The 24758-nt window shown below is 41.1% G+C and overlaps 1 protein-coding gene across 2 annotated transcripts in view; it reads left to right on the forward strand.

Annotated features, from left to right (window-relative positions):
* rbms3 (RNA binding motif, single stranded interacting protein) overlaps positions 1–24758 on the forward strand; it is a 196203-nt gene that overhangs the window by 116804 nt on the left and 54641 nt on the right. For both annotated transcript variants that reach the window (XM_062435758.1, XM_062435759.1), the window contains exons 5-6: positions 2240–2397; positions 8896–8975. In XM_062435758.1, the coding sequence (XP_062291742.1) occupies positions 2240–2397; positions 8896–8975 (238 nt within the window). The remainder of the gene's footprint in view (positions 1–2239; positions 2398–8895; positions 8976–24758) is intronic.

Below are 24758 nucleotides of genomic sequence, written 5' to 3' on the forward strand. Positions count from 1 at the left end.
CATTCTTATTCACGGTAGTTTCAGTAGCCTGTCTAATTAGATGATAGACCATACCCATCTCATAGATTATTGCCCTTCTGTACAACAATGTTTCTTTCAAAGACCCAAGCCTCCATTATTGATCTGACTTACATTAAAATGAAACATCCTATTCAAAGGTTTTACTACCCACCTGATAGCTTTCAATCAGCTTATAAGAGGCTGTATTTTTACTGAGTACGAGTAGGAAATGTACTTTTTGATTATTCACCATAAATATAATACATTTAATGTTCTGCTCACAATGGTTGCACAAGATCAATTACTGTTAAAAGATTGTTTCATTTTTAGCTATGGTTTTGCCGTGGCTGTAAGAATGGCAATGTCAGTCCATCAGTTGACCACTTTGTGTAGAGCGAAATATTTCAACAACTACTGGAGAGATTACAGACATTCATGGTCCCCAGAGAACGAATCCTACTGACATTGGTGATCCTTTGACTTTACCTTTGATGCTTATAACAAGTTGATATTTTTGGCTTTGCTGAATTATCCTGATAGTTATTAGGAGGATTGTCATGACATTTGGTACAAATATCATACAATATTGCCTGGTTGGCTACCTTCAGCAGGTGAACGTTTTTGTCTTATACTAAAACATCTTAACACACAGTATACCAGATGGATCAACACACAATTTTATGCAGTGATTTGTAGTTCCTGGACGATGAATCCTAACGATTTTGGTCATCCCCTGACTTGTCAGCTTGCACCACCATGAGGTTAATATTTATGGTTTTAAGTGAAATGTCTCAAGACCTGTTGAATGGATTAGGATTTTATTATGATCTCCATATAGCACATATAAAACACTTACAAACACAACAACTAAATTATAGTAAATCAGAAAATAATATGTATATTTTTTCCACTTCCTTAACAGCTATATTGTTCAGCATCAGATTTAGCTAGGGTCTATAGCTCCAGAGGTGATTTGTATTGACTATAATGCTCTTAATATTTGATATGTTTAAGGCTAGTTTATTACTAGTAACCCATTATAGTACTGGCTGCAGATCTTTGCTGAGAGTTGCAGTGATTTCATTCATTAACTGTGGGCGCATACAATTTTATAAACAGATTACTGTGTCATCTAGTACACACATTAATGTCACTGTCAGCCTCAGGATGAATTCTAATCATTACGGTGACCCGGCCACTTTTCACCTAGCGCCAACATCAGGTCAAACTTTTAATTTATCGATTCAAACAGCCTCAACTGTGGTTTCTGTTTAGTGCAAATTAGTAAATGTTATTACGATTACATGCCAAACTAGGATGATGAACTTTATCCTGCTTAGCATCAGCATATTAGAATATATGGATGTTTGGTATGAAGTAGATGTGATAAATGAAAGCTGGTAGCAATCAGACTCTGGCAGACAGCCTGATTGGATAGTTTACTTAATACCTGAGTGGAAGATGGATTGGATGTACCACTAATTTGATATTTCAGAAGAGAATATGCGTCAAATGCACACACGCATCATAAAGATATACCTAAAGATAAGGATGACATAATGTAGTTTAATTTAGAGACTGACTGACTTGAAGCATAGATGGATGGATAGCCGAGGGACACACATGCAGCTGCCTGGCTCACTGACTTATTGACTGATAGGGTTGGGCTGCTATGTCCAGCTGTTCTACTATAGAGCTCACCAAGCCCTCTAGTACCTCACAACACACAACCAGCTGTACAGCTTCACATAGCTAGCAGAAGCTCCTACAGTGAATACACTGTTATACAATACACAATACTCTCTTTAGATCTTTAAACACTGAAGTAAAAATAGCAACCATAAGACTCCATGAAAAGTACTGTGATACTGCATGTTAATACAGATTTGTGTGGTGTCATACAAATCCATAATATGGCCTACATACTCACTTTTTTACTCACATACGGTTAAGCTGTGAACTTTTGATGTAATCATATTGCATAAGCAGATGAATGAGTAAGTGTATAAATATAACCAAGCGCTATGCAAGTTCCGAAAGAGTTTGGTTGCACTGTTGACAGCATTGCTACACGTTACGTGATGGCTCACGACACACAGCTGATGCATATTTCACAGTTCTTAAAATTGATGGTGATGCATTATTTCTCATACTATCTTGTCATCTCCTCTTTCCCCTTCCCTTCATCCTCTCTCTGTGCCCTCTTTCCTCCCTGCTATTCTACCTTCCCACCTTACAGCAACAGGAGCAGGACCCCACCAACCTGTACATCTCTAACCTGCCGGTGTCAATGGATGAACAGGAGCTGGAGAACATGCTAAAGCCCCTGGGTCATGTTATCTCCACGAGGATACTGAGGGATGCCAACGGGGTCAGCAGAGGAGTCGGCTTCGCCAGGTATACTTTATTAATGATACTAATATGATATGGAGGTATCAGTCTCCCCTCTCAACACGATGCCTGGTTACTACTAAGCACTGTAATTGACTTTTTAAGTAGTAGATGTGCAGTACATGTGCGTGCACACTATACCTTGGTCAAATATTAATTCTATACTTACAGTACATATTCATTGCAGTTTAGTTTAACCAAATTATCTGTAACCTCCCGAGTGTACCAGACACTGGACTGGTGCAAGCTCAAACAATAACAAAGAATAATTTGTAAATGAATTGTGAGCCATATTATCTGTGCACACACATGCATACATTTAATAACAAGCACACACAACGTTAGAATGCATTTGTCTATACATATAAATACATAGGCTTGTGCACCTGGACTCTATATAAGCACACATGCCTTCACTCTAGAAAGACAGTTGCAGATGAATCGTGCCTCCAGGCAGTGGAAACTTTAAAAAGTGATTTGTTTCTTTTCCAACCCTGTCTGACTGTGTGTATGTTTGCTTTGTTCATGCCAGTCAGTGTGTATGCACATTCCTGTTAATTTATACCTGTGTCCGTGCATTCACAGACAGCAGCAATTACACCCTTATGGCATAGTCAGGGCTGCTATATTTCCACCATCATGCTCATCACTGAACAGTTTATTTCTTTTTCTACTTAGAAAAGTTTCCACTTCAGCTTGTTAATCCCCCAAAGTCATAAACCGCTCTGTCCTTGTCCTCGGCAGCAGCCACCAGGCTCTCATTCCTCTCCACATATTCCTCCCTTGTTTACCCAGAGGAGGCCACTGACGGTAGAACCGCCATCTTGCAGGGATTTTTCTTAATCACCTGCTCTGGCTGAACTCCCCTCCTATTCCCTGCTCTATTACTGAGGGTTACAGCAGGACAGACAGACAGGCACAAACACATACACAAACAGGCACTTGTGCACAGACATAAACATAGGCACAGACAGGCCTCCAAACATGCCTACACACCTGTGCATAGGCACACATGCATGTACGCACATATACCAACGCAAACATTCAGCAGCAGACTCTTACACGTTCACACACAGACAGGTAGTCAGCCTCCTGCAGACCAGCAAGCAGATCACAGCAACAACCTTCCACAAGCCACCTGTTCAAGCGGCCCTCAGTGGGAGGAGAAAGAGACATGATGGAAAGGAAGAGTGAGGCGGCAGCAGAGAGAGAGGCAGGAGTGTGAAACAATGGCCAGGTAAAAAGAAGTTATCATAGAGGTTATTATAAAGAGAAAGACAAGGTGATGAGAAGGCGAGCGAGGGCAGTATGAGAAGGAGAGGGATTGAAGAATAGAAAGTGAAACGAGTAAGTGTGGGAGAAAATGTGAGATATGAATAAGTATAGTTTCAGTCAATAAGAATAAAAAGAAAAAATAAGAGAGAGGTAGAGTGGGTGTGATTGTTTATGTACGGTTTCAAGAAATAAAGGAAGGTGGTGGTTATTGACAACTCCAGGTGAGAGAGAAAAAAGCTAGAAATAGGCTTCCTGGACAAAGGAAAAAGAGAGAGCAATGTATTTTATAAATTGTGGAGCTCCTGTTAGCTGTGTCAACACAGAGACAGACAGACAGCTGCTGAGGGTTGGGCCATGAGGGGCATTAGAGAGAGTAAACTGAGCTAAGTGTTTGTGGGCCGATCCATTACTGTTATCAGAGCCCATTACTCCAGCCCCAGCACTAATCATTGTAGACAGCAGCACCTGATGCCATTAACCAGCAGCACACAGAGAAAAGCTAGCCTGCCTCACTGCCTACCTGGTTCGCTCACTGACTGACTTGCTACCCCAACAACATGACTGACCATCAGACAGTCTGGCTGACCGGTTTGTTTCCCAAAATGCCTAACCGCCTGTCTGCCTTATTTACTCCTTGTCTACCCACCTGTTTTCTGTCAACCTATCTGCTCTACTGCTGGAAAAAGTGAAGGAGAGAGGAGGATGAGGAGGAGGCAAACAAGGAGTAGCCAGAGGGAGTGTGTGGAGGATGGATAAAAAGCAGTAGGGAATAGGAAGAGAAACTAAGCATCAACATGTCAGTCAGATAATCGCTTAAAACTCTGAAAAAGCTTGATGGATTCAGTATGTTTCTCAAGCCCTTTTTGGACAGCAAGCACACCCCAACAAATAATCTCAGCACGGCTTTTGTTTTGTAATGCAATACACATAAACGTAAATCATTATTTCAAAAGTACTAAGTGGAGTGTGCAGTGGTTTGTAAGGCATCATTGAAAAAAGAGCCAAAGAAAGAACGTGAGAGGTTAGCTGTGCCTCATGCAGATCCTCCCTCAATGTCACTGAGCCTCTTCCTAAAGTGACAGCATTAAAGAACAGGTAATTGGCGTGTTTGTGTAACTGTGTGGAAGCGCAGTGATGTGTGTGATTTAATTTAATTATTATGTGAAATGCGTGAGTACAGGTTGTGCAGTATATGAACATAAACACACAGTATATGCATTTCATTTAAATTCATTTAAAATGTCAAGCTTTATTGGCAATAATGCTTTCATCACAAAATGCTACCAAAGCACATACACAGAGTAGTATAGTATAATAGTAAGATAAATAATGCATACCATAATAGAAACATGATTATATTGTATATACAATAACAATACTTGTAAAGGAACAAGTGGAAACGCTCTACACGATTAACAGTGCATTACATTATATAGAAATAAAGAAAAACATCGTAAAATGTTATAGAGATGCAGGTCTTATGACAAGTAGTTCAACACGTTATTATACTGTCAGTTTTGCAATATGAACAATTTGAATGACCTCTTCTCATCGAAGCAAAGATTCATCCTTCATCAGACAGTCGCTGATTTAAATAATAATTTTAGACTATTGTATCCAGGTGTAAACATTTGGTATTTAAGAGGTTTATGAGGTTTTGTTTTTGACATGTATACAGAAACTCAGATATTGTATCGACACTAGAATGTCTGTAAATCATTGAAATTAAATGTGTTTTATTGATCTGGATTTAAGTTAGTTGCTTAGTGATAGTGAGGTTTTAAGGCCCGTTGTCATGATTAGTCATCAGCTAACAAAGACTGGTTAAAAGAGAGGGAGAACGGATGGATACACGGTCAGCAAGAGATGGATGATGCTGGGAAGTATGAAAAATGACATATTCTAAAAAGAGGGCTAAAGAGAAAGATGGTGGAGCAGAGAAACAAAAGGATGGCAAACGAAAGGAGGGCAAGGAAAAGTGAGAGATGCGGCGAGAGAGAGTGTGAGGGTAACGGTGAAAGATGGAGGAAATAACCAAGGTTGAAAGACGGGGAGGAATGAGAGAGACGTCAAAAAGAAGAGGTGCAGACGGGCTGGGAGTAAGATGGATGGGATGGAGAGAGCGATAAAGAAGCTATGGTGAAAAAAAATGAAAAAAAGAAGGATGGAAGTAGAGATAGGAGAGCGATGAGAGACAGAGGACAGAGAAGTGAGAGGCTGACAGGATGATATGAGTATTCTTGGAGGAGAGAGCGAATAAAGCATGAATATCTGGAAAGCAATGAATTTTGCACATTACAAGAGCGTATTACCATGAAGGCATCACTCAAGCTTGCATTTAAAAACTCAAGTCTCATTTTAATAAGAGCCCTTTGTGTGTATAAATGAAAAATTTGCACAGTAACATTATGTGCAAATTCATGTAAAGGGTATGTAACACAATTGAAGTCTTTGATATATAGAAATCTCTTTATGCAGAAGGGGAAAAAATCATTGTTCTTGACTGATGTAGATTGTACTGAACTGATTGGTGTTTTTAAACAATGTCATGAAAAGACTCTGAAATAACCAAATGTCAAATTGTGGTTATTCTTTCACAAATTAATTTCATTATCTTTTTTTTTTTAAGTCAAACGTAAAATTGATGTTAATTTTTACAGAGAAATCTCCCCTTCAATTTATTTTTTGCAGTGAATTTTTGGTTCCTATTAAAAAGTTGGTACTGTAATTTCATTGGAGCAAAATTATTGTGGGTGGGCATTAAAAATTGTTTGATAATAACGCTTATTTATAGCCTTTACTTAGTCCCATATTTCATCTGAGCGCTCCCAATATTACTCCATATATTACTCAACACTACTTCCTGTTATGATTGAAACCATGGCTTATACACACAGTACTACAGACTCTATGCTCCTGTGAGTTGCCATTACCACATTTTGACCTATGAAAGAATGACAGAAAATGTTAGCTAGACTCCTCTCCTTTGTATAACATGGTGCAAAATATACACTGTGGGTTCAGTAGCTGTCAATGACCCAGCAGGTGTTGAAATAACAACCAGGAATCAGTGGTGACGGTAGAAAGCTACCACTTAGAAAGCTAATTAACCCAGCTGGCTATCTTTCACTTTCCAAATGGAATACGAACTCTCTTGCAGAAAAAGGGTAAAATGCATCTTGTATCAACGTCCGTAGGCTATAGGGCTTCTGTAGTGCAGCACAGACGGTGACAGCATGTCTTCTAGGAACACTGGCATCTGGATGTCAGTAAAGCGCTGCAGTCAAGCTTGAAGCGGTGACGTTGTTTCCATAAATATGTCTAAAAGTAGTTTTATCCCCTTTTCAAATTGGTAAAAATATGTGCAATAACTGTAGTATTAATATATTTTATATTTTCTTACAAAAGAGAATAATTCAGATTTCAGTTTGATTTAAAGATTTGGAGCTAGGGGTGTTGTGTATAAGGTTATAGGAGTTAAATTAAAGCTGGCAGATAGTGTTTATCTCAGTTCCTCTCTTAAGTTTGCATTTTGTAGAAACATAAAAGATGCATGTGTGCCTGCCAACATACAGTACATTTTATATGTGTTTGATATACGTACGTGTTTTGATGTAATGTGTGTATAGGCATTAGTGTCTGTGTGCTCCTGATATGAGAGATCAGAGCCTTCCCGCTGGTCAGCTCCTCGTCCAGTAGACGATTGATCCGGCAGACGGGAAAGGGGGAAATGAGTCACAATATCAACAGCTTTCCGTATTCCCTCTCTCTCTTCCACTTCAGAAATCAATTACACTACTATCCAGAAGCATGTCTTTTTACATTTTCCTACCTTCTCATCTCCTTTTTTCTACATCCCGTTTGCCTGTTCTCTATGTTTTTCTGTCCTTTGTGTTTTGGAGGAGAAACTGCATAACAACTTATTTCCCTGCAAACCCTAAATTACACTTTCAACTTCTGATTCAAACAGACAATGATGTTTCCCAGCAGATAGGCCGACCTTACAGGCCTTTTTTTAGAATGAACAGTCTGATATTAACCAGCCAGTAGGAAACAGTTTAGTGGTTCAGTCCATTTAGGGGTAAATGTGTCATTAGTGGCGGTATTTTACCTCATATCATGTGCTTGATCGTGTGCATCCGTGTGTGTATCTGTCAGCAGCTAATCTTGCACACTACTAGAACCATCAGCCTAATATTTTTGTGTAGATTTATGACTGTATGCTCAAGGATCTCTCGTGTTTGAAGCGATTCAGAATTTAAAAAAAAAAACTATTTCATAATGTGATTCCAATTGTAAGAAAAATTGTTATAGGCCACATTTTGGCCTTTGTCATGGCTCAAAAACAGGAATCTCTGGTAAAGTTTGGTTTCATGTTGAACCAGAGCATCTGCAAATTAATTCCATACTGAATATTTTTATGAGGCACAATACAATGAAAAAACCCCAGTTTTTGTTATCTTAGCCACCGTCTTGACTAAGAGAGTCAGGAGGGACAATTGAGCGAGATTCAACTCTCTTTATTATGTGTGGTGTGCTACGACAAAATGTTCTAAATAAATACCATTGTTTAAATCGAGAAGTTTGGACAGATCATTTTGTTTATTGTTTCCTTAAGTTAAGTTAAGTTTGGACACTTGGACAAACCCAGGAGGATGCTTGGTTACAATACCACTATTCTATGCATATTAAAAAATCCTAAAAGTATACTCTACAAAAGCACTTTATTAAAAACGTTGCATACATCTGTATAAGAAAACTTACACACCTATTGGAGATCTGCACGATACTGAGTGCACTCTTCTAGTTATCTATTGTGAAGGACTCCAGTGCATGATGGAAACAAGCAATGTTGAGATGTTTAAAAAAAGAAAGAAAATGACTGCATCTGTAGGGTGTGGAGACTTAAAAAAAACTTTTGCTGACAAATGGTACCATAGTGTAGATGACTGCTAATCTGTGCCTCACGCCAGGTATTGTCACCTTTTGTTCTGTGCCATCAAGAAATTCAGTATATTTCGCCCTTTTGTGTGGAAGTTGGTGTAGGCTGCTAGTATTCTTCTTTATAGTGTGATTTATTTGCAATAATTATACTTTTTAAGACCTACTAAGCACTTTTATTTGTGAGAATGGATTTGTTAACAACTAAAATGGTCAATTTCAGCCTTCGCTAAAACTGTATAATAACAATTTCCTAAAATAATCCCTTTGTGTCACTTTTTGTTGCAGGATGGAGTCCACAGAGAAGTGTGAAGTAGTGATACAACATTTCAACGGAAAATACCTGAAAACCCCGCCAGGAATTCCAAGTGAGTCACTCTCCCTTGCTCTACATTACTTTCACATCACCCATCTCCTTCCTTTCTTTCTTCGAAAATCATCACCTTTTCAATGAGAAACCTCCTTTCTAATTCAATTATGGTAATTTCACATCTCAGATCTGCAGGACAGCTTGATAGATTGTGTATACCGTTGTCTCTGACACCTGAAGCTAGCTGTCGCGTCTATGGCTGAATAGCTGACGGTTCTATGGGTCTCTTCCTCTTTCCCTCTCCTCCTCTGTCATCATCTCTCTCCCTCCCTGGTGGTGCTGCTGCTGAGGCTGGAACTTCTCGGGCAGGAGAAAGCCCTCTTAATATTCACACTCACGCTTCTGTGCTGTTCTTTGCAATCTACTTAAGAGCTTGCACTCGCCCCTCTTTCCTCTTCTGCTTCTGCTCTCTGTAGCCGTGTCCCCTCTCCTTCCTATCTGTCTTTTCTGCAGTCACCCCAGACAGTGGAAGAAGCTGGCCAAGGAGAGAACTGGCAGGGAAACAAAAAAAATGTCACAAAATGGAGACAGATTCAGAGACAAGATTGTACCTCATTGTGTGTTAGCACAGAAAGTTGTCTTTTATCCAGTGTCCAAAGTCATCATTACTGTCCCACAGGTTTAAAACACAAAGAGACAAAGCACTGGAGAGGTTGGAAACAGTGCACATCTCTGAGGGAGTAAGGGTGACAAGTGGTGCCAGCAAAATGGGAAGCAAGGTGGAGGGAGAGTGAAGGTATGAGAGATAGAGAGAGAGAGGGAAAGGCTAGGATGAAGAGGAAATGAAGTGCAGCCTAAGCAGTTTTGGGGCCAGGTGCTGAGGCGCTCAAAGCCTCCCGTGTGTCCCAGCTGGACGTGTGGGCCAGACAGGGTGATACCGTGGAGATCTCCTTGTGGCAATTTTATTAACAATACTCATACCTCCAACCAGCAGCACAGAAACAGGTCCATAAATCGCTCTCAACTATTCAGTAATATCACAGAGAGACTGGATTTGGAATCTCCATATATGCTCAGCCACTGCATAGCCAGTGGCCATTAAAGGCAAGGTGAGCGGTTATATTGAAGTTGAGCCGTAATAGGAAACCTTTAAAGCTGTAATATCAGACTGACCTTCCCCTTTAAGGGTCTATCTCCTGGCCGCTCAGGCTTTATTATTGTTAATGGATTGTCCAGGCTTGTGCCAAGCATGGAGATTTACTGCCTTGATGTAGGAAATCCTTCTGTGGAATTAAGAATGGTTAAGTTTACAAGATCCGCTCTGGTTTGTTGCTACTATGGTTCTTCCTAAAGGGTCCATGAAATCTCCCTTTTCCCTTGCTGCATGCCTGAATATACACACAGGACTACCAGTTGCAAAAGATTTTATTGTTTATTGTGTTGTTGCCATTCGTAAGTTGAGGCAGTGCACAACATAATAAATTCATTTAATGAATGATTACGATTTGCTACAACTTGAGACTTGTTTTCGTAGATTTTGCAATCATTTCTATCAGTTATAATAATCAAATCAAATATCGCTGCGATGGGGGAGCTTGGTGATATTGCTACAGCAAAGCCTGATGGGGCAGGAAACACAATCAGTCAGACTGTCTGACAGGTTGTAAACACGCCAACAGCCTACTTAGATCAAGGATGTTGAAATACAAGTCTTAAAGGTCTACTTCATTCATTTCCACTGGTTCACAGGTCCAGCAAGTGTGCATTACATGTTGATATTTCAGTATAATACAAGTCTTAGAGGTCCACTTAATGCAAGTCCTTAAACTTGAACATAAAAATGTGCGATTGCCACGCAGAGTCACTGATATGAGTATTAATTAATGAGTCTGTATGAATATGAGATCTTCACTTCATTTATTGTTGAAAAATGTTTGATTTTACATTTATTCTGTTGGAATCTGGAAGCAATCTTGCTAACTGTGGTGACTAGTTAGGATGAATGATGACAGATGAGGTGACGTGATAGCAATGTGTACGTAAAAATGGTCCGGGTAAGGTTGCAGTTACATTTTCAGTCCGCCTATTCAGTATTTATAATCTACATAATCCAAACAAGATGAAGGAGTTTGTTCCAATCCTACATGATCATTTGATTATTCATGTTTCTTGCCTTGTCTGACGTCTTTCTTGCAATATCTTTGCATTTCCAAATTTCAGATTTGAACTTGGTACAATGTTAGTATTACTTATATAAATAATTTCCAAAACTAAACTCCAAAAGTGTAAGACTCAAATTAGAATTAAAAAAAGGAGTCATCCTTTGAGTCTACATGAATTAATATGCCTCGGATTCTGAAATGCTGCCCCTCTGATGATAGCTGTATTCATGAATACTGATAGATAAAGGCTCACTCTGCCATTCCTTTGATAGTTTTCCTCTAGTTTTTAATTCACAGAGGAGATTGAGTGGATTGAGGAAATGTGTTTTTTTCCCCCATCTCAGACACTGTCCATGTTGACTTGCTGTCTGCTAAATGGAGATCTCTGGACATTCCTTTATTATCAACTTCAGATGTTCCTCTGTGGAGAACCCCCGAGCTGTTTCTGTTTCTCACAGAGGCAGCCAAAAGCCCCCTATAGATGTGTGTTTGTGTGTGTGAATATAAAGTTATATGTTTTCCTTACATCTGTTTCAGTACATTCTGATTCATGCGTCTATTTTAAAATTTAGGCATATTAAAACCGGAGCACATACATACTGTATTTGTGTGCTGACTGTGTCTGTGTCAGAGTGTGTGCGTGTGCATGTGTGTGTCATGATAGTGGTATTTCCCCTGAGCCCTTTGCTATGCAGGGCAGCTTCTTCATCCATCCTGCTTTGACAGCTCAGCGGCACCCCCCAGGGGGCCCCCGCCACACACAGCACAGCAGGATCGTATGTGTGTGTGTGTGCGCACGTGCATGGATATGCTTGTGTGACAGCTATGACTACTACACTGTGTGAGTCTTGACGCATACACATACACACAAACCACATAAGCACAAATATAGTCATGCACCACTAACTTTGACCTGAATGGAATGTCAACATGCATATAATGCTAATAAGATCCCTTTTTCCCACCGTTTAGTGTTTGAAACATAGCCCACAAGCACACACAAAGCTGCTGTAGTAGCACACACACACCTACACACATGCACGACAATACTCCAAACATGCACGCATGTACGTACTCTTCTCAATGTACCAAGCTTGTTCACCAATCCTCTGTAGCCCAAATCTGAACCTCTGCATTTCTACTTTAGCCCCTCAATCACACTCTGTCAAGAGATTTCCGTTCCTGTGTGTGTGTGTGTGTGTGTGATGGGGGTGGGTTTTGTTATAGCTGCCCTCTTCAACTCAGGTGTGTCCAGCAGTAATACAAAAGGATATTGAGTTGTAACCTTGCTGTCCCATACCAGGAAGTAAATATCTTAATGTCAGGTGCCAGGTCATCTGTTAAATTCAACTGACCATGGGAAAATAAACCGACAGGAAGTCACCATATTGGCAGGAAGCTAACGTTGAATCGCAGATAACGCAAGGACACAGAGGGAGGTTGCAGAAAGGAGGATCATGGAGATGCTAACAGATGGCAGCTAATGGAACCATAGACTGCTTCCGTACACTTTCTGTTTAAATTGTAATGTACAGTAATAACATCTAACTTCCTTGTGATTACCTCAGGTGTTGAGTTGATATACAGTATGGAGACGTGATAGCAGATGGTGGCCAATGATACTTAAACAGCTTATTTATTCTAACTGTTGAGTTTTTAATGGGAGCATATGTAATTTTCCAGTAGTTACATGTGTTATTTAGATAAAATATATGGTGTAATGCACTTTTGATTTATGTTACAGTTATCGAGTAACGATACTTGCATTGATCGGACGTCCTTCATAAAGAAGAGACACACTCTAATATTTCTGTATAAGCAATCAAATGCAACAACGAAAAAGGCTTGAATTTAAAAATGGTCCATGTATCTAAAGTTTTACAGAAACAAGTACTACCATGCTCGCATATAGATGCATCTAATCAGCCATCCATGTCAGGTTTGTTTGGTGAGTCCTGGTTGATATGAGAGGTGCATAGCACTCGTCCAACAAGCCAGTCACTGAGGCCTGCTCCAGCCGCTCTGCTCTGCCCACGTCTGATTGTGATTCAGAGAGAGGGACATGATCGATAGCCCTGATGGAGCAATACAGCTGTTTAGCTATTCTGTGCAATGCGGCAGCCGATCTCCCTGTCGCTGTTGTCGGCCGTGAGCGTGCATACACTCGCGCACAGATACAAAATACAAAATGTCCAAAATACACAGATGCATGCATGTGTTTTCATATATGGATATACAGTACGTACATATGTTGTGATGCAGAGATACGCGTCGGCTACAGACACAGATAAATTGACTTTTACACTCATGTAAATACATTAACCTTCTTGCTGAAAAATGAACAACTTCGTAGTTTAGGTGAGAATAAAGAGTTATCTTTGTTTTTCAGTGGATGTGGATTTACTCAATACACGAAATAAATGGAATTTATGAAATGTGACTACAGCAATAAACTATACTGAAGTGAGCCCAGTGAGCCCACAGGGACGCATTATGATTTACACTGCAACCCTGAGCAGTGGGAAAGTCAAAGGAAGCGCAGATAAAAAGTGATTTAATCCGCTGGCTCCACTGAGCCTTGCTGATTAAAGCCCTTCGTCCTACAATGCATTAAACAGCTTAGAAATGACACCCTATGGTAAATGTAATTTGAACCGGAGATACATTAGCCATTGTTTGGTTTTGACATGTGACAAATATCATGTACATCCCATATTGTGTTTTGGCATTGGCAGACAGGAACCTGATAATATTTGATACACTGTATGTGTTTTGCTGCTCAGTCAAATTTAGGCTCTTTGTATGATTTTACATAATTTCACTGTCAACAGTCAAACAAACAGCTAAATAAATAAGGAGGTGTGTTTTCAGAAGGACTCGATAGCAGTTGCCAAATGATTGCACTAGACTTTGATGAATCTTGCACTTTCATGGATGTCTAACTGTGCAAACAGAGATTCAGACCAGACTGAATGTGCAGTACAGTGTAACACTACAGCTTCTTCCTTGTCACTTCCGTTGTTGTTGCTCGCTCCGTTGTCCTGCTGCCAATATGGCAGCAGAGCTGAGAGCCGGCTCCAATATTGTCCAATAGATGCTGGATAAATAATGAAAACCACATCAGGAAGCAGCCACAGTGGCCCTGGGAGATGGAACCAAACGGAAACATGCAATATGTACAAGCTTTCCTGCTTCTTTTTTCCCCCAGCACTCTGGCATTTCTCTCTCTAACAATATCTGTTTTGACAATTTCTTTTCAAACTGCAGTGACCGTCTCTGTCTGTCTTCACTCACACGGTCTTTGAGTTTCTAAGTGCACTATTACCCCTGTCCACCAACTCAAACTTACTTCTGGTTCTGGGCTGCTGTTGGTGCCGGTTCGCAGTTGGTTCAACAAGCAGACTTCTAGGAAACAAGCTTGCTTTTCCATGGGCTAGAGAGCCAAGTTGTTACATAACTGTACACATCTCCGGTTTCCTAGCAACACTGATGCCAACGTTGAGCACTTCACACTCCGACACAGTACGTGCTGGTAATGCACCTTAACGCTGGTTGTCACCTGCCATAAAATGGAAAAAAGAAGAACCTCAAGCACAACAATGGCAGACTACATCACAGTTTTGGTTGTGTTCAAAATCACATACTGCCTATTACCCAATCAGTGTGTACTGCATTCTTCCAACTAAATGAACTAAGTTTGCCATTACCTCAGACTGTTCAGACTGACGGACCGTCTCACCCAGCCAGCAGCTTCTCACATCTCCAAAAACGTTTCCAGCAAATTTCCAAACAGGCATTATTTGGATAAACTAACCGCATATTGGGAATCTAATATGTAAAATATTAAAACTTAATAAAGTGACATATTAACAGCTTTTAGCCTGGTCTAATATCTTGGTGCAGTCTGAAGAGATGCAATGCCTTTTGATTTTCGGTTGGTCACTTTAATTCTGTCCCCAGCCCCTGACGTAAGCAGTTCTTTGTTCTAGACCAAAGTGTTGGTGTCTCTCTGGAACCAGTTTTCCTGGCAGAGAGTCGGTTCTTTGGCTATCCAAACCATGAAGAACCGACTCTGAACCTGAATTCAAACTGCCTTAGCCAAAAAGGGGTATAGTGTCCAAAATTTAGAGTTAGACTCATAGTAAAAGCCATGTTCTGCATGGAGGCTTGTGGGAAACATCAAATCTTTTCTCATGCAAAGCACCCCCCATATGAACATGAATACAATTGGAAAATCCAGATCCAATTCCCGATTTCCTGATCCAGATGACTCCCAGGCTCTGATGGAACCACTGCAGCTGTCAGGCCAGTGCCAGACAGAGTTCACAGGGGCCACTCTTTGGCAAAGCCCTCGATAAACATAACATAGCATAGACCAAAAGACAGTCCTGGCCCAGCGACACATACCGTCATTATTTGCAGAATACAAGGCCTGTGCCACTGCTGGTGGGGGGGGGTTGTTGCTTTGGGGTGCTATTGCAGAAAAAGATTCCCTCCCTGTTGGCATCCTCACCAAGGCAACGGTGCCAAGATAGCAGAGACAGCCCACAGTATTAAAACGTCCCTTGCTGAATTAAAGCAAGTCCCAAATCACTTGGTAAGTCACAAAAAGCCCTTCTGAAACTGTCAGTCATACTTGAGTAATCCATGTTAATTTCTGCAATCCCTCCCACATTCCCCTGGCTAATAACTGGCCTGTCGGCAGGCCCATTTCTCTTCCCTATGGCGTGTAGATTTAATGCGCAGCCAAGTAGGTTGGTGGCTTGGCTGTCAGAGTGTCTCAGACATGGCTGCCTCTCCAAGTACACCGAGGCACTTTTTTTCCCCATGATGCATTTCTGTGTCATGTGTGGGTTATAATCTGTGAATTGTTTATATCTAATGTTTTCCTTCCACTTTTTTGACGGAAACAAAAAGTCAAGTCCATTATGTATTGATAATTCATTTACTGCTGCTCATCTTGCAGAGGAGGACCATCACTCGGCGTAAACTAGCCATATTTCTGTCTCTGTTTGTGATCCTCAGTGACAATCAGACAGCTTTTCAATATACACTGCCACAGATAATAATTAGCCACTGAGCCTCCCTTTCAAATGCAATACTCAGGATATTGCATCGTAATGAAAGCTGTCCTCTTAGCATGAACCTTCCACCCCCCCACCCTTGACTTCACCCGCCTCCCATTAGAGTCAGGACACACAGGAAGTTATTATTGGCATCCCCAGTAAATCAGACAGCTTCCTGAAAAAGGATCAATTTCCCCCGATGCACTTTCTCATTATAACCTTATCTCGCCCACAGACAATAATCTGGATTTGTCACGCTTTGTTTGTTTTGCCACTGAACTGTATCAATCACAAGCGAAGCCAAGGGTTAGCAGACAGAGGAGGAGAGAGGAACCACTCGGAGTGGATCTGTCACTGAAATATAGAGTATTCACCTGCTGCAGTCCCCATCCACAGAAAATAATATAAGCCCTTTGATTGGCTTCAAAGTTTGTTTAGGCAGAGGAGAGCAGCTCTGGCTCCTGGAGGGGTTTAGGCAGGAACGATTGACTTTGCTCTCCACTCAACCACATCTAATGTGGAGCGAGACAAAATGGAGGAGAGTTACCATGAGAAAAAGATACATAACGAGGGAAAGTAATAGAGAGAAATATAGCAGGAGTGTGATGGAAAGAAATAGATTAAGAGCTGAGGCAATGTGACAGGAATAAGAGAGGGAGATGAAAGAGAACAGATGGAAAAGGGCAGCGAGGGGAAGAAAGTGATGGGCGGCAGCGTAGGGAAGCAGAAGAGAGAGGAGTAAAAGTTGGATCAACCCGTGCTTTTGGAAGGTTAAATTTGAGTAAAGTTTAGGATGCTGCATCTGCAGCAGATGAGATGAAAGGATGACATTGACTCCGCCGCCGCTTCATGAGCTTGACACCTGTGACCCTGGCCCAGCTGTCCACCATGTTGATCCCCTTCTACCTTTTTCCCTCTTACCCTGCTCACATCTCTCCTTGCTCTTTTTTGTTGTCCTTACTTTTATACTCTGACTCTCATCTGTCCCTCCCTCTCTTATCTTCCCTGCCGCCACTGTCTTTCATCCCTCGCTTGTGTCCTCCTCTCATCTCTCTCTCGCTATTCTACGCATCGCACACATTCTTGCTCATCCCTCCCTAACACTTGTCTGTGTTACGGGATGTAGCTGAGTGCACACAATATAAGTGCAAGCAAAATAAGCACCTGAGGCTGCATTTATTTATGAAGAACATTTTCCTCTCTTCTTTGTTTGACATGTTCAGCCCTTCTTTCAAACTGTGGATATATTCACAGTGTGGATAGTCGACAGTAGTGCTAAAGTTTTGTGTTTGTTCACTTTAAAATATTTTTTTATACATTGAAATATAACAGAAACCAGCATAATCTGGGCTTGGTGAAAGAATGCTCTTGAGTGTAAAATGTAGATGAATTTGTAATGCATCCAGTTATTAAGAATACATTTTTTCCCCATTTTGCTTAACTACAAATTGAGTTGTTTTTAAATGTTCTGGGACGAATCTAAGACATCCTTTTTCTGCGAGGCCTGATATGAGTTTACAATAGAAGTGAAGTGCAGGATTGTGATTTCAAATACAGCACAGAATGCAAATGTGTTATTTTATAATGCACTAAAAATTGAAAGGAATGAGGGGCTGCTAAAAATACATCATATAAGCACATTCGTCCCTCGTCGAGCATATTATCTTCTGTTTATGTACATGCTAAAAACCAGCACTGGCCAGTGAAACCACACTGGGGACACAGTAGTTGTTATTGGATGTAGAAATATTCCTTATTAATTTTTCCTGTGAATTTTAGTCAGGCTAGCTCAGGAGTACAGTCCTCTAGATTTTTGTGGTAGCCCTCACTAGATTTAGAGCTCTCTCAACCACTCTTTGGGAATGATGTCTTGCAATGTGCACGTTATCTTCACAGATCGGCGGATTCCAGGTTTTAGCCATCAGTCAACTTAATCTAATGCAGGTCCTGAGGCGATGCGTTTCTTTTGCAAAGAATAATATTCAGCCTCTCAGCAGATATAGTAGGTCACTGAGCTCATAGCCTTTCGGCCAGCCTGTCTGTCCTCCAGAATGAAGATTAAGTTTGCTGAGGAGGATAATCATGCTCCAAGGTCTCTGTGGTATGCAAGCAATTCAGCTGGCTTGCTGTCTGTGGTATACTGGTCGACTCCTCTCTCTCACCCACACCTTTCATTAGATTAGAGTATCACAACACATGATTTTTGATCACAGCTTTCTATTTTTTTTCTTTCTAGCCTGGTTTTACCCTCTTGTAAGGTTTAAATTTGATGGTCCACAGAAGTAATGAGGCATAGCCAGGTCATATGACTGACCGGAATTGACCTCAAGACTGATTATGTCCTGTGTGTGCTTGCGTCAGGGAAGCAGGAAAAAAAAAAAGGCAGGCATCAGTTACACCCGGCCACGTCACTGTCACCGTCCCAGGACACAGAGGGCACTGAGATAAATCTAGCTGCTGCCCCCAAAATAGAGCACGAGTCTCCATTAGAACAGGACGCAGGCTGTATGAGAACAAGCAGAGGTCACGGTGGTCAGCAGAGTTATTTCTGTAGCACCACCGGACCTCCAGGAATGGACACTCATTCATTCATTGGACTGCCTGCCAGCGGGGTACGGCACACACACAGAGAAACAAAAAATGCGTTCACACCTACAAGCTCTGCCAGTGGACGATCGGTGGGAGTGGGACGTTTTCCATTTGGTGCAACTAACTGTGATGTCGTCTGAGTCGCCAATGTTTCTCGTCACCTGAGGCTATTTGTGTTTCGTTTTTTCCTGTGTGTATTTATGTGAGAGCAGTCTGCTGGGTTTGGAGATGAAGGGCGATGGAAACACACCTGGCTCCGAGTGACCTCATGTCTCAGACGCATGTCTCACTGCCTGTGTGTGTCTGTCTCCCTTTTCTTGGCTGGCAGTACAACACCATGGATATTGGATCACATTTGCGGGTTATTTCTCCTGCTTTTGACGCATATAGATGATTTACAGTAGCTTACAGACATGGATGTACACTTTTTTTTAACCATTGCAAAAAAACACAGGCAATGCACAAACGGAAAACACACCAGCACGCCAACAAAATGATTTCTTACAGTCTCCTTTTCCTTTGTTTCGTCAAGCCTTTCTCATTCTCTTTCTCCATCTTCTTCTCATACATCCACACACACACACACAAATACACACACATCAATAGTCCATTAGGAGTGTGTTGCTTTCATTACCTCCAGCTTGGCCCTGAGACAGCCTTCAGAGTGGAGTACAGCAGAGCAGAGCTGGCCAGGATTGGAGTATATATAGAGGGAAGTCTGGTAATTGCCAGCTCTCTGTTCTCTCTATCCTGTGCGTCAGGTGGAAAGTATGAATCCATGGTATCTAGGGACCACCCCTACTGCGCTGCACAGCATCGCGCTACAACTGTCTGTCCCCCCACCAGGCACAAGTAATAGGAGGAAAACAGAGCTTAAAGGCCTCAGAGAGTCCAACAACTGCCACTCTAACAATACACACCGCCATGGGAATAAGGTACCCACAACACTATCAGCAGAGAGGCACCTATGGATACATGCTCACATGCCTTGCTGGCTGCACAGTAGTAAATGCTGTTACTGTGGTACAGCTTCCTTATTGAAGTGGAATATTCAGTTCGTTTTATTTTATCTGAGAAAGCACGAGAAAGGGTTTGAGAAGTCTTAAAACATTTTTAGGCTCTGTAAAATTAAAATGAAATGCAGACTTCCAAGTAAACACATCATATAATGATATTGAATAACAATAAAGAGGTTGTTGGACAAGTATGGTAAAAAAACAAAAAAAACTCCAGTCAGAATCAAATATTCAAGGTTCAACAACAATTTTTGCTTGCACTGCAGTAAGACAAAATTAGTTTTTTATTCCAAAGTAATCAAATGTTTGTTGAACATGAACATTTGTTTGAGATAATTGTTTTATACAAAATGAGCATCAGAGATCAAAGCCTTGTGTATTGCCAGTTTCATGCAATGTTACAAGGTTAATTATTTGTATTATCTGCTGAAGAGTGGATTGTTTTCACAAGCTATCCTGTTGGAAAATTAACAAACATGGCCATTGCTGCATGAAGTGGATTTAGTCAGTCTAGGTATTTTTCGATGCCAAGGTGTCCTTGAACATGGCAACACGGAGGATTGTTAAACAGTCAATACTTGGAAATGCATTACAATTAAGTAATACTGTGACTGACAAAAAATAAAGATAATAACAGCTGTCATCAAGTTACAAAACGGTCACAGTCGTATACACAGTCACAGTAAAATATACACAATATGCTCTTTTATTTGTATTCTGTATTGTAGTAGAGGACAAAAGGCATTGTTGTCTGCAGGTGGAGTCCATAAAACTTTTTTTTTCTTATTTGTACGTTGATAATTGTACCTACCATCTTCTGTATGATGCTGTTTTCAAAGTGTGACCTTTAGCAGCCCTCACCATTTATAGAGGTGTTGACTTAATGGCCTCTTTGCTGCATCCGTCTCCCAGATAGCAGTGATATAGTTATGATAATACCACCACTAGGCTTTCCCATTCACCAGACCCTGTCCTGATCCTCTTACACATAGACACACAGATTTATGAATTACCTTGAGCTAGTCATATCTCTTTTTTAGCCCTAGACGTAATCTTGCCACAGATGCATCCAGATCAATTTTTCAGGATGTCTTATTTGTGAAGCGAGCGGCGGGCTCGGCGCAGCGGGGGTGAGTGCGGAGTAGTGGAGGTGGGGGGGCAGAGGGGGAGGATGCAGTCAGGGTGTATCCAATTTCAGACTGCAAAGCAAATGGCCTTGGAGATCAAGGATTATACAGCAGATTTCTAAGTCGAGCTGGTATTGATTCGCTGTGCCCCTGGTGAACTCCAGATTGTACCTTTTCCATGTAAGCTTTTAAATGTTGCTGCCTCGTCAGTATCGCCCCCTGATCCATGAGGCCACAACAACTGACCCTTATAAATATGGCCTTTTGTTTTTGTAGATATCCCTGGATATTCCACGGACCAGTAATCCAATGGGAAGTGTTTATGTTTTATTTTGTTCAAGATAAGGTATGATTTTTAGTTATAACACATCCAGCTGGTGCAGTTGGATGTGTGAAAAGAGCAGAATTAGCATCATTTTAAAAGAGGAAAAATACTGTAAGCGCTCTAAATGACGGCGTTGGAGAGATTTTCTTCTTCATCTTATTGTGCATCTATACCTCTACATTTATGCAGCCAGAATTTTTGTCATTTTTTTGCAGTTATTTCATTATTTCTACCCATGAAGATGATTGTCAGATATTTTCTCTGCTTTCTCTTTCTATGCTGGCAGTCCTCATCTCAGTTCATTTACTTTGTTGGAGCCCCTCCACACTGCAGCTGGTAATGATGAATGTCTGACCACCCAGATGCTGAATTTTTCCATAGAAACTTTACGTTTGAAATTCAGAACTGTGCAGCAAAGGCATTAATCACAAGAGTTTATATCAGTTCTAATGCGTTTTGATGTGTTGTCCCATACTGAGCAGCTCTCTTGGCAGCCTGCTGTGACTTCATGGTCTCCATCTCCTTTGCCAGTCTGAGGCGCAGAATTAAAAGTTTGTTGTCCTGCCATTTAGCCATCTGTTCTGCAACTTCCGCTGCTCTCCAGTGTTTTCTTCCTCTTCATCACACTTTCCTTCACACTTTTTCTCTCTATTTGTCACTCTCTCTCTCTCTCTCTCTCTCTCTCTCTCTCTCTCTCTCTCTCTCTCTCTCTCTCTCTCTCTCTCTCTCTCTCTCTCTCTCTCTCTCTCTCTCTCTCTCACAAACACACACACACACACCTTCACACACACATTGTAAACCGGTAAACACAATACAGCCACATATTTGTTGAGTTTGGTAACTGATTTCGGACAACCAGAGAAAAAAAGAACATTTATTCAAAGTCTAATTATTTAGCAATACTCCCCCCCCAAAATAGGGCAAGAAGGGGTTGTGATGGGTCTTGGGATCTGGTTAACACATCAAATAGGCCCATTATGGGGTAAAATCAACAGTGGGGAGTTTGAGATGTGTGCTAGCAAAGGGAGAGCATGTCCAAATCCCCTCAGTTCGCACAGCCATTACAAACAAGAGTGGATTAGCCAGCAGACCCCTGCTGGGACGCTGAATGGATGAGAATGGGAAAGATGAGGGAGGCCGCTTCTCTCCAGCATTATCTAAATAACAGGCCGGGGAATTCAATAAGTACCGGCCTCATCAGACCTCATCAGCTCCCCCAATTAAGCCCTGCGTCATGGCGGCTGGCGAGCTGGTTGCCGTTGGTGACAGATGAGAGCCGGTGTGGGGATGTGCTGCCTGCCTTTGCAGAAGTGCTGTGCTGGCTCATAGTCCTGACATTGTTTAAGTGGATGCCTTGGTGTGTGTGTGTGTGTGTGTGTGTGTGTGTGTGTGTGTGTGTGTGTGTGTGTGTGTGTGTGTGTGTGTGTGTGTGCGTGTGCGTGTGCGTGTGTCTGGGACAGGTACGTTGTTTTCAAATCACAAGCACAGATGAATATCATCAGTGAAACAACAGTACTCGCTCTTGTATCTAACTGTTAATGTGGGGTCCACACTGACACTCAGTCCCACTTCCACTGTGCTTCTTCTGTCCTTGATGCTGCATCGATGAGTCGCTGATCAGGCAGCCTTAACTTCAAGTAAGACGGAGTTACCTTCACCACACTGGTGCTTGCGAACCCCAGTGATATCGACGTTGTGTGTCAATATTTCTCCCCTCCCACATTACCTCCCTGTGTTTCCCCAAGGGTCAGGACGTGGAGAAAAAACACGACTCTCCCCCATCGATTGGGGCCCATTAACGCTGGCTAAGAAAAACAAAGCCTTTCATCACGTCTGAGATGTTTAGGCAAGGTCTTAGTCAAAGCTGTTCTCCACAGGTCAGAATTTCTTTCTCTGGTTATCACTCTCATGTCTCTCAAGGGGATGAAAAGGCAGAGCTACTGAAGCTAATGTACATAATGCTGAAGAGTTTGCAGGGTGTGTATTTTCTTCTTTGGAGAGGAATACACTATCAACACATTTCTTTGTTTCTTTTGTTCTGCTTTGAAACTGAAGGAAGGCTGAAAGGAAAACAGTAGATCACTGACAGAGGAAGGAAGTGGGGTCAAATTTTGGCCAGAGATTGTTTTGTGTCGAGGATAAAAAAAACACTAATTACTTTTATGGCATTCCTGCTGTAACCGTTTTGGTCAGTTTAAACAGAATTTATGGCATAATAAATCGACATAAACACGAGATTCTTCTTTAATGCTTTCCAAATAAGATGGTCTGTTAAATATCTTTCATTCACTTTATTAAGCTTCTTATTCACTGAGATATTGATGTTTCCTTGGAAAACAGTTGATATATTCAGTGAGTGCGCACAAAGAATCTGCCACTTCGTCGTCAGCAAATTTTTTCCAAAAAGGCAGAGAAAAAATGAGTGTCAACACTGCTTGAGAACAAAGAGAATACCTTAGAAATGAAAGAATTATGAGCTTTGGGAATTTCTGAAGTACTGTTTGAAGTTCAAAAGTACAGGCTTCTGTTTGACAAAGCGCAGATGAGTGCCGTCTAATTTTGGACCCAACTCTGGCTTTCTAGTCTTGTGGCGCTGACTGTGTCGTTCATCATCTGTCCTGCATTAATCTTAAATTACCCAGCCAATTCATAACCAGGTGTTTGCCCGCTCATCTCATTTTATCAATTTTTATGAGAATATTGTGAAGCCAAAACTAATTAAGCATCATAAATGTGACCTGTTTCTTCATCTTGTCTTACAGAATATTAAAAAAGAGCAGGTCCTCTGACATTTTAGTCAGGTATCATTCACAAGAGATGCCTGGCAAAGGTAAAAAAAAAAAAAAAACATAGCTTTAAATAAATATCATAATCATCAAATGTTGACACTGCGAAGATGTTTACCCTAGTTTGTCTTTTACAGCTGTGTCGCTGTGTTTTCAAAAATAGAAGTTCGAACAAATTCAAACTAACAAGTTATTTATTCAGAATAATTTGAATGCAACCCATATATGGTAATGTGTTGCAGATGCATTTTTCTCTGATTGTCACAAGCATATATGGCCAGCGATGTCCATCCATCAGTGGTCAGAGAGAGTTTCTTACCGTTCAGTATACTCTTTACAGTTTCCCTGTGTGTGTCTTGAGGTAGCATTGTGTCAAACAGCTTTTTCCATGCTTCCTCTGCCTCACTTGAGTGGTTAACTAGCAGGTGACTCCTTAGATTTGTTCTTGTTGTAGATTAAGGCAGCTGATATTTACAAAATTGTCAAATAGCCTTATCTTTGTGGTCATTTTACCATCTACAGCATTGCCCCAAAAATACTTCAACACACTTCTCAGATACCTTTACCGTTGTGACTATCCAATGATGATGGTTTTGCTCGCTAGTTTCCTAAATTTTTATTAATTTGCTCAGTTTACTGATTGGTCAAATAGCATGAAATAGGTCAAGCTGGCAGGGAATTTTAAGAATGACCCCAGCTGGATCATAAGGCGAACTACTTCAAACAGTTTGTTGCACTTATAGACAGTACATTTTGAATTTGATCAGATC

The sequence above is a fragment of the Scomber scombrus genome, chromosome 16, assembly GCF_963691925.1.
Source record: "Scomber scombrus chromosome 16, fScoSco1.1, whole genome shotgun sequence".
Taxonomy (NCBI): Eukaryota; Metazoa; Chordata; class Actinopteri; order Scombriformes; family Scombridae; genus Scomber; species Scomber scombrus.